The sequence below is a fragment of the Giraffa tippelskirchi genome, chromosome 7, assembly GCF_054371585.1.
Source record: "Giraffa tippelskirchi isolate mGirTip1 chromosome 7, T2T-mGirTip1v1.2.pri, whole genome shotgun sequence".
Lineage (NCBI taxonomy): Eukaryota > Metazoa > Chordata > Mammalia > Artiodactyla > Giraffidae > Giraffa > Giraffa tippelskirchi.
The window spans coordinates 90187709-90202874 of record NC_137281.1 but is presented as its reverse complement, the minus strand read 5'-3'; the positions used below and the strand labels follow the sequence as shown (position 1 = coordinate 90202874).

At 41.5% G+C, this 15166-nt stretch overlaps 1 protein-coding gene and 1 pseudogene across 3 annotated transcripts in view; one reads left to right on the top strand and one right to left on the bottom strand.

Moving 5' to 3' along the window:
- Positions 1-14712, top strand: part of LOC145512655 (ribonuclease 4) — a 29608-nt gene extending 14896 nt beyond the window's left edge. For both annotated transcript variants that reach the window (XM_081506918.1, XM_081506919.1), the window contains exon 2: positions 13465-14712. In XM_081506918.1, coding sequence (XP_081363044.1) covers positions 13482-13925 — 444 coding nt within the window. In that variant the 5' untranslated portion in view covers positions 13465-13481 and the 3' untranslated portion in view covers positions 13926-14712. The remainder of the gene's footprint in view (positions 1-13464) is intronic.
- On the bottom strand, positions 895-1290 carry LOC145513820 (cytochrome c oxidase subunit 7A2, mitochondrial pseudogene; annotated as a pseudogene). Its single transcript, XR_014059719.1, has one exon. The product of XR_014059719.1 is annotated as a cytochrome c oxidase subunit 7A2, mitochondrial pseudogene (transcript).
- Positions 14713-15166: the final 454 nt, after the last annotated feature.

Sequence of the window (15166 nt, the reverse complement as noted above, 5' to 3'; positions counted from 1 at the left end):
GAGTCTTCTCCAACACCACAGTTTAAAAGCATCAATTCTTCGGCGCTCAGCTTTCTTCACCGTCCAACTCTCACATCCATACATGACCACTGGAAAAACCATAGCCTTAACTAGACGGACCTTTGTTGGCAAAGTAATGTCTCTGCTTTTAAATATGCTATCTAGGTTGGTCATAACCTTCCTTCCAAGGAGTAAGCGTCTTTTGATTTCATGGCTGCAATCACCATCAGCAGTGATTTTGGAGCCCCAAAAAATAAAGTCTGACACTGTTTCCCCATCTATTTCCCATGAAGTGATGGGACCAGATGCCATGATCTTAGTTTTATGAATGTTGAGCTTTAAGCCACCTTTTTCACTCTCCTTTTTCACTTTCATCAAGAGGCTCTTTAGTTCTTCTTCACTTTCTGCCATAAGGGTGGTGTCATCTGCATATCTGAGGTTATTGATATTTCTCCTGGCAATCTTGATTCCAGCTTGTGTTTCTTCCAACCCAGCGTTTCTCATGATGTACTCTGCATATAAGTTAAATAAGCAGGGTGACAATATACAGCCTTGACGTACTCCTTTTCCTATTTGGAACCAGTCTGTTGTTCCATGTCCAGTTCTAACTGTTGCTTCCTGACCTGCATACAGGTTTCTCAAGAGACAGGTCAGATGGTCTGGTATTCCCATCTCTTTCAGAATTTTCCACAGTTTATTGTGATCCATACAGTCAAAGGCTTTGGCATAGTTAATAAAGCAGAAGTAGATGTATTTCTGGAACTCTCTTGCTTTTTTGATGACCCAGCGGATGTTGGCAATTTGATCTCTGGTTTCTCTGCCTTTTCTAAAACCAGCTTGAACATCTGGAATTTCACGGTTCACGTGTTGCTGAAGCCTGGCTTGGAGAATTTTTTTTTTTTTTTTTTTATGGTAAAGACTGCTTTATTGGTGGCAGCTAGTACAAGTCAATAAATATTGATCCCCAAAGAACTCGGTTATGTATCAGATTACTGGTCCACAGAGAGCTGAATGAACTGAACCAACTGATGGCTGGAGGATAAACTGAAGTCAATCCTGCTTCTTGGGAAATGAAGCCACAGCCAGTTCATACATGGCATATGCCGTTCCACCAACTGTAAGAATCATGGTAGCTCTATACAGGAGGGCATCAGCTATCCCACACTTCAGATGCACTGGCATTCCATTATCCTCCTGAAACAGCTTTTGTTTCTCTGCAACCTTATTTTCAAACTGCCTGCGTGAAGCAGTACTTATGGTCCTCTTAGTAATCTGACGGAGAGCCAAAGAAAACGATCACGGTTACATTTTCCTTTTCTTTCTCAAAATTTGGGGAAACTATTTCGCATGCTCCAAGTCGGTGGAGGGGTGAAGGACACTGCAGAAAACCGCCTGGTGACAGCAACACGACGCTTCGGCCATGAATGCTTCAGAAGATTCGGTAGCATCTTAGCTCAGTTACTCTGGCTTGGAGAATTTTGAGCATTACTTTACTAGCATGTGAGATGAGTACAATTGTGCAGTAGTTTGAGCATTCTTTGGCATTGCCTTTCTTTGGGATTGGAATGAAAACTGACTTTTTCCAGTCCTGTGGCCACTGCTGAGTTTTCCAGATTTGCTGGCATATTGAGTGCAGCACTTTCACAGCATCATCTTTCAGGACTTGAAATAGCTCAACTGGAATTCCATCACCTCCACTAGCTTTGTTCGTAGTGATGCTTTCTAAGGCCCACTTGACTTCACATTCCAGGATGTCTGGCTCTAGGTGAGTGATCACACCATCGTGATTATCTAGGTCGTGAAGATCTTTTTTGTACAGTTCTTCTGTATATTCTTGCCACCTCTTCTTAATATCTTCTGCTTCTGTTAGGTCCATACCATTTCTGTCCTTTATCGAGCCCATCTTTGCAGGAAATGTTCCCTTGGTATCTCTAATTTTCTTGAAGAGATCTCTAGTCTTTCCCATTCTGTTGTTTTCCTCTATTTCTTTACAATGATCACTGAGGAAGGCTTTCTTATCTCTCCTTGCTATTCTTTGGCACTCTGCGTTCAGATGGGAATATCTTTCCTCTTCTCCTTTGCTTTTCGCTTCTCTTCTTTTCCCAGCTATTTGTAAGGCCTCCTCAGACAGCCATTTTGCTTTTTTGCATTTCTTTTCCATGGGGATGGTCTTGATCCCTGTCTCCTGTATAATGTCACGAACCTCTGTCCATAGTTCATCAGGCACTCTGTCTATCAGATCTAGTCCCTTAACTCTATTTGTCGCTTCCACTGTATAATCATAAGGGATTTGATTTAGGTCATACCTGAATGGTCTAGTGGTTTTCCCTACTTTCTTCAATTTAAGTCTGAATTTGGCAATAAGGAGTTCATGATCTGAGCCACAGTCTGCTCCTGGTCTTGTTTTTGCTGACTGTCTAGAGCTTCTCCATCTTTGACTGCAAAGAATATAATCAATCTGATTTCGGTGTTGACCATCTGGTGATGTCCATGTGTAGAGTCTTCTCTTGTGTTGTTGGAAGAGGGTGTTTGCTATGGCCAGTGCATTCTCTTGGCAAAACTCTGTTAGCCTTTGCCCTGCTTCATTCTGTACTCCAAGGCCAAATTTGCCTGTTATGCCAGGTGTTTCCTGACTTCCTACTTTTGCATTCCAGTCCCCTATAATGAAAAGGACATCTTTTTTGGGTATTAGTTCTAAAAGGTGTTGTAGGTCTTCATAAAACCGTTCAAGTTCAGCGATACTGGTCGGGGCATAGACTTGCATTACAGTGATATTGAATGGTTTGCCTTGGAAATGAACAGAGATCATTCTGTCGTTTTTGAGATTGCATCCAAGTACTGCATTTCAGACTCTTTTGTTGACCATGATGGCTACTCCATTTATTCTAAGAGATTCCTGCCCACAGTAGTAGATATAATGGTCATCTGAGTTAAATTCACCCATCCAGTCCATCTTAGTTCACTGATTCTTAGAATGTCGACGTTCACTCTTGCCATCTCCTGTTTGACCACTTCCAATTTGCCTTGATTCATGGACCTAACATTCCAGGTTCCTATGCAATATTGCTCTTTACAGCATCGGACTTTGCTTCTATCACCAGTCACATCCACAGCTGGGTATTGTTTTTGCTTTGGCTCCATCCCATCATTCTTTCTGGAGTTATTTCTCCACTGATCTCCAGTAGCATGTTGGCAGCTGCGTGGGCACAGGAGGGCCGAGAGAAGTTACTCCACATTCAAGGTCAGGAGGGACCGTCGTGAGTAGATACCCCTTGTCCAAGGTAAGGAGCAACGGCTGCACTTTGCTGGAGCAGCCGTGATGAGATACCCCACGTCCAAGGTAACAGAAACTCAAGTAAGACGGTAGGTGTTGCGAGAGGGCATCAGAGGACAGACACATTGAAACTATAATCACAGAAAACTAGCCAGTCTGATCACATGGACCACAGCCTTGTCTAACTCAATGAAACTAAGCCATGCCATGTGGGACCACCCAAGACGAATGGGTCATGGTAGAGAGGTCTGACAGAATGTGGTCCACTGGAGAAGGGCATGGCAAACCACTTCAGTATTCTTGCCTTGAGAACCCCATGAACAGTATGAAAAGGCAAAAAGATAGGACACTGAAAGATGAACTCCCCAGGTCGGTAGGTGCCCAATATGCTACTGGAGATTATGCAATAGAAGTAACAAATAGATTCAGGATTAGATATGGTAGACAAAATGCCTGAAGAACTATGGACAGAGGTTCATAACATTTTACAGGACATAATGACCAAAACCATCCCAAAGAAAAAGAAATGCAAGAAGGCAAAATGCTTGTCTGAGGAGGCCTTACAAATTGCTGAGAAAAGAAGAGAAGCAAAAGGCAAAGGAGAAAAGGAAAGAGATACCCATCTGAATGCAGATCTCCAAAGAATAGCAAGGAGAGATAAGAAAGCCTTCCTGAGTAAACCATGCAAACGAATATAGGAAAACAATAGAATGGGAAAGACTAGAGATCTCTTCAAGAAAATTAAGAGATACCAAGGGAACATTTCATGCAAAGATGGGCACGATAAAGGACAGAGATGGTATGGACCTAACAGAAGCAGAAGAGATTAAGAAGAGGTGGCAAGAATACACAGAAGAACTACACAAAAAAGGTCTTCATGACCCAGATAACCACGATGAAGTGATCACTCACCTAGAGCCAAACAGCCCAGACCCACTCCCAAGCATTACACTTCAATATGTTCTACCCTGTTCTTTCTAAATAGTACATAATAATTCTACCTACTTCTTGGGGGATTAGGTCTGCTTCCCTTCATCTCAGGGTGCAGCTGCTCTCACTGCTCTCCTCACAGTCTGATGGACTGACTCGAGTACCTGGAATCTATTTTCCCCAGACCTCTCTGATCACCCTTCTCTGGGTTCAAGTTTTCCTGAAAGTCTCTCTTCTTCACAGCTCTCAGCATCTATCTTACTGTTTCATCTCAGTAAACTGGCACTCCCATCCCTTCTCCAAGGGTGCTATATCCAGTATTAGGGAGGCACTTTTGTCTTAATGGTCTTTGTGTTCCAGGACCTAGCATAGTGCCTGATAAACAGCAGAGGCTTATATAGTGTTTGTTTTTAAATTAGTTAATAGATGAGTTAAAGACTGAATGGATTTTGTAATGTTACAACTGATAGAAATGTAAACTTTCAGTGATCCTCAGGGATAGGAAAGAGTGGTTGCACCTGGAGGTTGGGTTCAGGAAACTTTTAAATCGACTTTCCAAAAGAACCAATTGAAAAGACAGATGAAACTACTGAGGAAAAGAAAAGAAAAAGGTATATTTAGGTGATGGGGGATACCTGATTCATGATGCCCTCTCATAAAAACAAGTCCCTGTCCTTTCAGTCTAATTTGGGAATGTTTTTCTGTGCCCTACTGCATCTCCTTTTGCCCTTGGCAGGAGCATTTGTTGAAAGTGATGGTGAGGGTCCTGAGCCCCCTGTTTTTGGCCTTCATGCTGGGTCTGGGTCTGACCCAGCTGACCCTGGCTAAGGATGACTACAGATATAAACAGTTTCTGACCCAGCACTATGATCATAGCCCAAAGGGCCGGAATGACAGGTAATGTAATATCATGATGGAGAGACCAAACATGACTACTGGATTCTGCAAAGACACCAACACCTTTATTCATGCCTCAAAGAGGAGCATCAGTGCCATCTGTAAAGATAACAGTGGAGTACTTCATGAAAATTTCACAAGAAGCAACTCTCCCTTCCAGGTCACCAATTGCAAAAATATACTGTCTTCCAAGTGTCCTTGTCGGTACAGAGCCACAAAAGACACGAGAATCATTGTTATTCACTGTGAAAATAGTTTTCCTGTCCACTTTATTGAAAATGTTATCCTTCCAAAGAAGAGACAAACTGGGTAGAAATTCTAAGAATACAGAAAATGAGCTGCTGAGCTTTTCTGCTTTACAATATGCTTCATAAATAAAAATCTTGGAAGTTAGTAGGTATCAAAGTCTTGTCACTGATTCCAGGTCTGTTGATCTTTCTGATTTTTTTCTATTCAGTTGCCCCCCTGAAAGGGTTAGATGGACTATAAATGCTTTTTCCCTTATTAATCAGCTTCTTCTCAGCCATTCAGGGGGTGGACTTAATTCTTTCTGTGAAGTTAAGGATGTTAAATTCATCTCACAGAGATTGCTGGAAAACTCTTTCAAAAAAACTAGGAAAAGAAGACACACTCAGGGTACTGAAAAACACCATGTAAATGTAAAGAGCTTGGTGCATGGGGAGCATGGCAGCCCAGCAGCTATGCTGGAGCAGTGGCCATGTAGGACTGCTTGTTATTCTTTTGGGTGTGACTCTCCCAATCATCTACCAGTTTCTTTCTTTGTCTTTCTTAGAAAGACAAATCCTTTTGTCTTTCTAGAGTCACAGTTGTACTCCCAGAACACTTTAGCTGCTTCTATTACAAATTGTATTCTTATGTGTTTAATGGAAACCATTTCAGTGACTGTTTTTTATTTCAGTATTGAGGAATGACCAAAGACTCTTGCTGTGTAATTTTGTAATTCTTTGACAGTATATCAAATTTGCCCATAGTTATGATAAAACATATTGTGGAAAATTCTTAAAGAGGTGGGAATACCAGTCCACCTTACCTGTCTCCTGAGAAATCTGTATGCAGGTCAAGAAGCAACAATCAGAACTGGACATGGAACAACAGGTGGTTCAAAATTGAGAAAGCAGTACATCAAGGCTGAATATTGTCACCCTGCTTATTTAACTTATATGCAGAATTTTGTTGTTGTTCATTCACTCAGTTGTGTCCAACTCTTTGTGACCCCATGGAGTGCAGCACACCAGATTGCCCTGTCCTTCACCATCTCCTGGAGCTTGTTCAAACTCATGCCCATTGCATCAGTGATGCCATCGAACCATCTCATCCTCTGTCATCCCCTTCTCCTCCTGCCTTCAATTTTCCCAGCATCAGGGTCTTTTCCGTTGATTCAGTTCTTCATATCAGGTAGCCAAAATATTGGAGCTTCAGCTTAGCATAAGTCCTTCCAATGAATATTCAGGATTGATTTCCTTTAGGATTGACTGCTTTGATTTCCTTGCAGTCCAAGGGACTCTCAAGAGTCTTATCCAGCACTATAGTTCAAAAGCATCAATATATGCAGAAAATATCATGTGAAATGCCAGGCTGGATGAAGTACAAGCTGGAATCAAGATTGCCAGGAGAAATATCAACAACCTCAGTTATGCAGATGACACCACTTTAATGGAAGACAGTGAAGAGGAAGTAAAGAGCCTCTTGATGAAGGTGAAAGAGGAGAGTGAAAAAGCTAGCTTAAAACTCAACATTCAAAAAAACTAAGATCATGGCATCCAGTCCCATCACTTCATGACAAATAGATAGGGAAACAATGGAAACAGTGACAGACTTTATTTACTTGGGCTCTAAAATCATTGTTGTTGGTGACTGCAGCCATGAAATTAAAACACACTTGTTCCTTGGAAGAAAAACTATGACAAACCTAGACAGCATATTAAAAAGCAGAGATATCACATTGCTGACAAAGGTCTGTATAGTCAAAGCTATGGTTTTTCCAGTAGTCATGTATGGATGTGAGCTTGGGACCATAAAGAAGGCTGAGCGCTGATGAATTGATGCTTTTGAACTGTGGTGTTGGAGAGGACTCGAGAGTCCCTTGGATTGTAAGGAGATTGAAGGCAGGAGGAGAAGGTGACGACAGAGGATGAGACAGTTGGATGGCATCACCAACTCAATGGACATGAATTTGAGCAAGCTCTGTAAGATGGTAAAGGACAGGGAAGCCTGGCATGCTGCAGTCCATGGGGTTGCAAAGAGTTGGACATGACTGAGTGACTGAACAGGGATAAAACAGACAAGGCAGGTCAATGTCAGATGCTGATTAGAAAGCTCACCCTGTGACATGCTTTCCTATGTAAGCAGCAGAACCCCAAATCCTTTTGTCTTTCTAGAGTCACAGTTGTACTCCCAGATTTGTTTAGCATCACTACAGGTTTAGTGCTACAACTCATGGCCTCTTTAAGGGCTACAAAAATATTTAATATGAAAATATGTCTATTGACTTACAACAAGAAAAGCACAATATAAAAATTAATAATTTAATATCCATTACATTATACCACTTACGCTTAAGTTTAGGATTCATCAAGATTATAGTACATTTAAAAATAAATTGAAGGTCAGGTGTTTATCCCAGTCTAAGAATTTCTTAGCATGTGTGATGATTGATGAGAAATCATAGCCAATTATAAATTGGATGAGTTAATCATTGGAAAACAATTTGAAAAACCAAGTTATAGAAATCAGTTTCCAATTAACGTTGGAAAGTTCTTTTTATTGTTGGACATGAGGACATTCACATATATTTGGTAAAACGTGAAGTAGGACCATGGTGGTTTTTTAAAAAGGCCCTATTCTTTCAGTTTTCCTCCAAAGAACTGATGGTATAGTCAGAAACTACCTGCTACAAGCAATGAGTATCTTGCAATGCTCCAATTCTCAACCTTCAGAAGAAATAAAATCTTAGTGGCTCATAAGAAGCTTGTTTTCTATTTTGTTATAAATTGTGCCTGTCTAATTCTATTTTTAATTATCTATCATTGAGTTACAATCATGTCCCAGCAAGAAGCACAGTGTTTACTCTCTGGCTGTGCTGAGTGTCTGTGATACACCATCCCCGGGATGTGTGAGCTTTACAGTTTTAGTTGACTGCTCCTGAGTCATGATGGCAGCTCTCTCTTCTTTTGAGGAAGATGTTAAGAAATCAATACAGCAAATTATAAAGCCTTTTATTTAATGAAAAGGTCTGAAGTGTTTTGTTGTTTATATGTTTAACCACATGATAATACCATTTGCCTGTTGTGTAACTGTCCACATAGGCCTTCAGGGAAAATGGGAAATATTCTCTGAGAATCATCCAAACTGTTCCCAGTGCAAGAAGCTCTCAAGAGTAAGCTTGAGTTCCTCTTCCTCCAGTTCTCTGTAAGAGCTGACCCCAGACCCACTCCCAAGTACGACACAGATTCTTCCACATTGTCCCTGTTCTTCCTTAACAGTAATAATCCCACCTTTGGCCATGAACCACCTACTTCTTGGGGAATTAGTTCTGCTACTTCTGCTTCCATTCACCTCCTGGTGAAACTGCTCTCGCTGCTCTCCTCACAGTCAACTGATGGATTGACTTGCCCTGGAATCCATCTTCAACAATCCTCTCTGATCGCCCTTCCCTGTGTTCAAGGTCCCCTGAAAGTCCCTCATCTTCATAGCTCTCAGCATATATATTATTGTCGCATCTTTGTATATTGGTGCTCTGATCCCTTCCCCGTGGCTGATCCCCCCGTGGGTGCTGCACCCTGTATTCGGGAGGCACTTGTTATGTCTTAACGGTCTTTGTGTTCTAGGAAGTCTGGTACCCAGTTAATAAATGAATTAAAGGGTGTGAATGGATTTTTTAATGTTACCACTGATAGAAATATAAATTTTCAGTGATCCTCAGGGATAGGAAAGAGTGTTTGCATTTGGAAGTTGTGTTCAGGAAACTTTTAAATTGACTTTCCAAAGAAATCGATTGACGAGACAGATGAGACTACTGAGGAAAGGAAAAGAAAAAGATATACCTAGTGACAGAGGTTACCTGATTCATGGTACCCCATCATAAAAACAAATTCCTGTCCTTTTAGCCTAGTTTGGCAATGCTGTTCTGTGCCCTACTGCGTCTCTTTTTGCCCTTGGCAGGAGCCTTTGTTCAAAGAGAAGGTCATGGTCCTGAGCCCCCTGTTTTTGGTCTTCATGCTGGGTCTGGGTCTGACCCCACTGGCCCTGGCTCAAGATGACTACAGATACAGTCAGTTCCTGAAGCGGCACTACGATGCCAAACCAGATGGTCGGAATGACAGATACTGTAATTACATGATGCAAAAGTGAGGCATGACCAGACCATGCAAAGTCATCGACAACACCTTTGTTCATGGCAACAACAATGACATCAAGGACATCTGTGAAGACAAGAATGGAGAGCCTTACAGAGGGAATCTCAGAATAAGCAAGTCTGCATTCCAGGTCACCATCTGCAGGCCTATAGGAGGTTTCTCCCGGCCTCCATGCCGGTACAGAGCTGAAAAATCCTACAGTCATTGTTATCAGCTGTGAAAATGGCTGGCCCGTCCACTTTGAGAAGTCCTTCCCTGCATTTTTCCCTTAGACTGTGGCAACATTCATTGATAAGAATCCAGAAAATGAGCTGCTGATCTTTTCTGCTTTACAATATGCTTCATAAATAAAAAGTCTCTCAAATCAGTAAGAATCAAAGCCTTCTCATTGATTCTTGGTCTATTGATCTTTCTGCACTTTCTCTGTTCAGCTGAGAGGGTTGGATGGTAGAGCAATGCCTCTTTCCTTATCAGTCAGTTCCTTTTCAGGCATTCAGGGGGTGGACTTTACCTTTCTGTGAAGAGGTGTGTGTGTGTGTCAGTCATCCAGTCATATCCCACTCTTTGGGATCCCGTGAACTGTAGCCCACCAGGCTCCTTTGTCCACGGAATTTTCCAGGCAAGAATACTGGAGCGGTTGCCATTTCCTCCTCCAGGAGATCTTCCCACACCAGGAATTGAACCCATATCTCTTGTGTCTCCTGCATTGGCAGGCAGATTCTTTACACTACACCACCTGGGAAGCCCCTTGGGACTAAATACCAATAGATTAATTACATTTTCTTTCCCTCTCTCTCTCTCACACACAAACACATTTGAAATCCTGCATAAATAACAAAACCCATTCAGGGTAGCCACCTCTTCCCTTAAGCAGGAAGAAATTTGATATTGCTTTGAATGGAACACTCCCAGGATATTCTCATGGTTACTTCATATAAAGATCAAAACATTGATTACTACATTGTTTTCTCTTTAATTTTTTCCTTTATCAACTGATGCCTGGCAACTCTGAGGTCTTGGGGAGGTCATAGAAAAATTCCAAGCTTATCCTTTATTCTTCAGTTTGATGTGGTTTCAAGAAGGAAATGGCAACCCACTCCAGTACTCTTGCCTGGAAAATCCCATGGACGGAGGAGCCTGGTAGGCTACAGTCCATGGTGTCACAAAGAGTCGGACACGACTGAGCCACTTCACTACACTTCAAGTAAATACAAGCTTAAGTTAACAGACAGTCTTTGTAAAATATGCTAATTAATCTATGAGTTTGGTGTTACCTAATTCCATCAACAGATACCTGGATATCTTATTTAGAGTGTAGTTAATAAACTACAGTTATGCATCACTATTTTTGCCATCTTATGAATGACTATCATGGTCACAGTATTCCCCACGGTGGCCTCCCCTGCTGCCTACATGCCCTGAAATGGACCAAAAGCCCTGGTTCCTCAATACCTGGGTTAGAGGCCAGTGTCCTGGTACCACATAGAGCCCAGCCTCACTGAAAGTATTCAATTTATGGAGGAAGAGATGGAAGAGTAGGTCAAAGTTTCATCTATTTCAAAATTGAAAACATTGTCATTTCTCTCCAAAGAAGGGAGAAGAAGTTTCCAAAACTCTACTGGAAAATTTGTCTTACTATTATAAAGTAAAAAAAGCCCTTAGAAAGCAAGAAATTTCCAGTGCTTAGTAGACTACTAGAATTTTTTCTCAGGTTCTCCAACCAGTACCATCTGTTGAGGTAAACGGGCTTCCAAACAGACTCTTGACCACTTACAGTCTTGACTGTTGTTGTTGTTTAGTCGCTAAGTGGTGTTTGACTTTTCTGCAACCCCATGGACTATAGCCTTCCAGGCTCCTCTGTCCATAGGATTTCCATGGCAAGAATTCTGGAATGCATAGCCATTTCCTTCTCCAAGGGATCTTCCCCACCCAGGGATTGAACCAGCATCTCCTGCATTATAGGTGGATTCTTTACCACTGAGCCACCAGGGAAATCCTATGGTCTGGATGGGGAAGGTCAAAGGCTTGGACCATTACTACACTGATCACATCATAGTTGTGAAAACTCACATCTCCAGGGACTTCCCTGGTGGTCCAGTGGTTAATAGATTCACCTTACAATGAGGGGATGGGGATTCTATCCTTGATCAGGTAACTAAGATCCCATGTGGCCCAGAGCATCTAAGCCCACACACCACAACTACTAAGCAGCTGGGCTCTGGAACTGCACCACAACTACAGCTAAATAAATAAAAAAAAATTTTTTTAAACCTCACATCTCCAAACATCTGCTTAGAGCATTATTATTGCATACTCAGCCCTGGTGTTAGAACAAACGATGCTTTCCCAGGAAATCGTGGGGCAATGAGACAGGGTGCTTCTCCACTTGCTGATGGAGCTAACAGCTGAGTAGCCAGCCCTTCCTAGTATTTTTTGCTCTTGATGTCCTGTTCTCTCACAACCAAAAGGCTATTCAGAATGAAGTGTTTAGTCACAGGCAAGTCATTTTATCTCAGGTCAATAATTTGTGAAATTGAAATCCTATTCCACTATGTTTTGCTGACTTTGCAAGGATGAGAGAAAAAGAACTCAAAATTGTCAAGTCCTTTGAAAAAGGGTGACATGCAAGGAAGAAAATTTCATGCACTTTGGAGAGGAAACATTTGTGTAGGTACACAGCATAAATCCTGGTAGCTGAGATATTTCAGCTGCAAAACAGCCTTCTAATGTCTTGGGAATATAGGTTCTCTACAGTATAAGAGGGAGGGTGTCTATAATATGTGCAATTCAGTATAGCTGTTATTTTAGCAGAATGAAGAGAACAAAGGAAACCAAGAAAAAATGAAAATGCTAAAAATAATCATTGCTGACCCCTACTGAACACTTAGCATGGGCTAGGCATTATGATAAGCACCTTACATTGGTTTTATCATTTCTTCTTCACAACATTCCTAGAGGTAGGTATTATCTTTATGTTTATTTTACTTTTGAGGAAATATACTGAGAGAGGTTAAGTAATTTCCCCAAGGTCATACAGTTAGTGTGGCAGAACTAGGTCCTTGGGATGACCATATCAAAAGAAATTCTTACTGAGATCATCGTGTTCAGTGGAGAAAGCCTTTGGGGCAAGCTCTAACCAAAAAGTATGTGTTGGGAGGATTTGGAGATCATTCAATTTTCTGTTGTAGGTAGAACCTTGAGAGGCACCCATTGATGTCTACATTGAACTGTGTTCATAATATTTTTCCTTTTCTTACTAAGTCAGTTGGTTACTGTGACTGAGACCATTCTTACTCTTGTTTGAAAAGTAAAATCTTCTCTGTCGCTAGTCATGTTGCTAAAGCATGTTGTTGGTCACAAAGACGCAGAATGAGAGAAAGGAGACAGGATTGTGCACAATTAGTTCTGGGACAGACAACACGAAGTACATTGTGGTGATGAAGCTCTTACCCAAGTGCTAAGTGTATCTTCAGAAGTTGTATCTAGTGGTCCTGGGGTGAGGAGCAAATCGAGCATCATTTCTTCCTGCCACCCTGCTTCCCACAACTCCTTCACTTCCCTCTCCTCCTAACTCCATATCACGTATCTGCAGCAGCAGACACAGGAATGTGACATGGAGCTTTGGGTGTTTCTGTGCACAGGCAAAACGTGGTTGTGAACTGAGAAGGTGGCGTTAAAACGAATGATAGTTATGTTTAATCCTGATCATTATTGTTTAGGATAGGCTGTAGGTGGAATAAGATGCAAGTCCCTCATCAGCGTTATAATCACACACAGTGTGATCCACCATCATGAAGCAGCATCTTTGAAAATAAAGGACAGTAGTAACCATATATATCAAACTAGGAATTCAGCTGGGCCTAACCCTTAGACTGCACGTGTAGAAAATGGGCCCATCTGATGCTCCAAAAATTGTCCTTGCTGCTTTGGGTTGCTCATTTCCTGTTGAATCTATGGTGATTTTTCTTGCCCCTTGGTCTTCTCTAGGCATCTCCAAGGCAGTGATGGCTCTCCAGAGGACCCAGGCCTTTCTTCTGTTCTTGCTGCTGACCCTGCTGGGGCTGGGGCTGGTACAGCCCTCCTATGGCCAGGATCGCATGTACCAACGATTCCTGCGGCAACACGTGGACCCTGATGAGACAGGAGGCAATGACGGCTACTGCAACTTGATGATGCAAAGACGGAAGATGACTTCACATCAGTGCAAGCGCTTCAACACTTTCATTCATGAAGATCTTTGGAACATCCGTAGTATCTGCAGCACCACCAGCATTCAGTGCAAGAATGGCCGGATGAACTGCCATGAGGGTGTAGTGAAGGTCACAGACTGCAGGGAGACAGGAAGTTCCAGGGCTCCCAACTGCAGATACCGGGCCAAGGCCAGCACCAGACGTGTTGTCATTGCCTGTGAGGGTAACCCGGAAGTGCCTGTGCACTTTGACAAATAGATACCACTCAACAGGGGTTATGGCCCAGCAGCTGGCCCTTAACTTACTCCTTAAATAGTAATGAGTAAGCATTTGAGCTCTTCCAGGCCAGCTCCCCTGATTCTTTTTTTCTTCTTTATATAACCCATTCTGTTAAACACACTGCATGACAGAGAAAGATGAGACACAAACTTATAATGAATCTGAGCTCTTCTGTAGTATGCTTTCTTTTATAATACTGGTCAGCTTTGCTCTCTTTGATCTTATCATCTGGAATTTAGTCATTACATAGCACTTCAAGAATTTCAAGGTCCTTTCATCTAAGCTATCTCATTCTAATACCATGGCACCCTTGGGAAGCTGCTCCTAGTGTTGCAGTATACAAAAGCTCAAAGTTAAGGGATTTGCTAAGACCAAAAAGTTAGTAGAAAAGCTGAGACAAAAGTCTAGTTTAACAGGCTACTCATCCAGTGCTTTTCCCACTTCAGCACAAGGAGTTTTGAAAGTTTTAATACACGGCTTTTGTTATTCCTAAAAGTCAGCTCTTGGGAGAAGCATTAAAAAGTTGGAAATACATACTTGCAACGTGAGAGCTCTATCTGTATTATGTGGCAAACTAGCTGTAGTTGGATCTAATAAGATCAAGAAATGATACAAGGAATTTTCTTTTCCCCTTCTCAAACTTTTGAGTCACACTAGTAAGTCAGGGTATTAATATGTACTAGATCATTAAGACTCCTTCACTCTTCCTGACTGAAAGATTTTTCATGTGTTCCTTATAATAAAGAAAATAAGATAATTTCAATTCCAGGTATTTGAGAAGACTATGTTCTTGTGTGTGAGATTATTTTTTCCTCCTATCCTCTTTTAATTCTTCTCTAGTTTATAAACATGCACATACTTTAATATCCTCATGAACTCTGGTCAAGACTAAAGCCCATCAGATTAGTGACCATGACACAGAAAGCTTTGTTTCATTTGCTTCAGCGAGAATGATTTCTCTTAAGGTAATTCTCACACATTCTCCCTTTGAATATTTAGAAACAAATTGGGGAACAGAGATGTATAAAGACATTAGCTACTAAAGAAGGAGAGTGTGTGTGTATGTGTGAAAGGACTGAACTGAAAGCATTTGAATTGTAGCTGACATATATTATTTATATTTCAGATTTGGTTTACATATTTATTTCAGATTTGGTTTACATATATATCCTGAGATAATTACTATAATCAAGCTAACATATTTACCACTTCACGTGGTT